Source organism: Chrysochloris asiatica, unplaced genomic scaffold (assembly GCF_000296735.1).
Source record: "Chrysochloris asiatica unplaced genomic scaffold, ChrAsi1.0 scaffold00404, whole genome shotgun sequence".
NCBI classification, from domain to species: domain Eukaryota; kingdom Metazoa; phylum Chordata; class Mammalia; order Afrosoricida; family Chrysochloridae; genus Chrysochloris; species Chrysochloris asiatica.
This window is the reverse complement of record NW_006408922.1, coordinates 326,195-327,255: the sequence shown is the minus strand read 5'-3', so window position 1 is coordinate 327,255 and position 1,061 is coordinate 326,195. Positions and strand designations below refer to the sequence as shown.

General features: G+C 57.5%; 1 protein-coding gene and 1 pseudogene across 1 annotated transcript in view; one reads left to right on the top strand and one right to left on the bottom strand.

The window, feature by feature from the left end:
• RBM3 (RNA binding motif (RNP1, RRM) protein 3) overlaps positions 1-402 on the bottom strand; it is a 2,342-nt gene extending 1,940 nt beyond the window's left edge. The window contains exons 1-2 of the mRNA XM_006876690.1: positions 333-402; positions 44-120 (exon numbers count right to left, since the gene is read on the bottom strand). Of these exons, the coding sequence (XP_006876752.1) occupies positions 44-120; positions 333-402 (147 nt within the window). The remainder of the gene's footprint in view (positions 1-43; positions 121-332) is intronic.
• A 59-nt stretch (positions 403-461) lies between these two features.
• On the top strand, positions 462-858 carry LOC102830460 (annotated as a pseudogene).
• Positions 859-1,061: the final 203 nt, after the last annotated feature.

The window sequence follows — 1,061 nt, the reverse complement described above, 5'->3', positions numbered from 1 at the left end:
CCTCAGAAATCGGTCCGAAGCTGCTGAAATGGTCTTCCAACGCCTGCTCATCGGTGTTGAAATTGAGACCTCCCACAAAGAGTTTCCCTTCTTCAGAGGACATGGCAGTGAATTTGGATCCTGTGGGATAAAGTAGTAGGAGAGGGCAAATTTGGGGGAAAAGAGAAAGATGAGGCTGTCTGTCCCCCCAAAGATTTAGTCTTGCAAACTATATGAAGCAGTTCTAGTGTCCTAGTGTCGCCACAAGTCGGAATCAACTCGATGGCACCGGGTGGGTGGTGGTGAGGACACTAGGGAGGAAGGCCGAAAAGGCGGGAATCAGTGGGGCTCACCCAGCGAGGTCGCCATTTGAGGGCCGCCTTCGCGCATGCCCACAACTCCCCTAGCCACCACGCCCGTCATTTTGTGCAGCCACGCAGGCCCAGAACACCCTTGCATTCCCTCTGCGCCCGCAGAACAAGATGGCGGCGGTCACGTGGGGGAGGGGGCACTGGGTAACAAGTCTCGGCTGTCGCGTGGTCACTACCGCGCCACCAATGCCGCCAACCACTCCCGGCAGGCACCCTTAGCATCGGGTACCGTGCGCCTGTCTCCCATCAGTCCCAAAGTTTCATCTAAGACTACGGGACCCGCCCGTGCGAAGAAGCCCAAGCCGATTATCTCAAAAGGCCTCCAGTTTCCTCACGCGCAGCCCTGTTCCCGCCAAGCGCGAGGGATGCAAGGAGCGGCTGCTCGGCAGAGCACACACTGCTTACCTGGGAATTTAAAAATTGAAGAGCCTCAGTAACAGCTAACGCTGAAGAGCAGAGAGAATGAGGAGGCTACCGCGCGGGAAGACGCTTGATAAAGCGTACGTAGCGGATACGTCACAGAACGTCCTCCGCGCGCGCTCCGGCGTACTCGTTTATTGGTTGAGACCCTCTGCGGGGGGAGGGGCATGGAGGAAGGGATTTCAGAGCTAAAGGAACGATGCGCTCTGCGCGCTTCCGGGAATGGAGGCGACTTGTGTGTGATTGGCGCATCCTGACGTCATCATCCCTCCGGCACGCGAGCTTTATCGG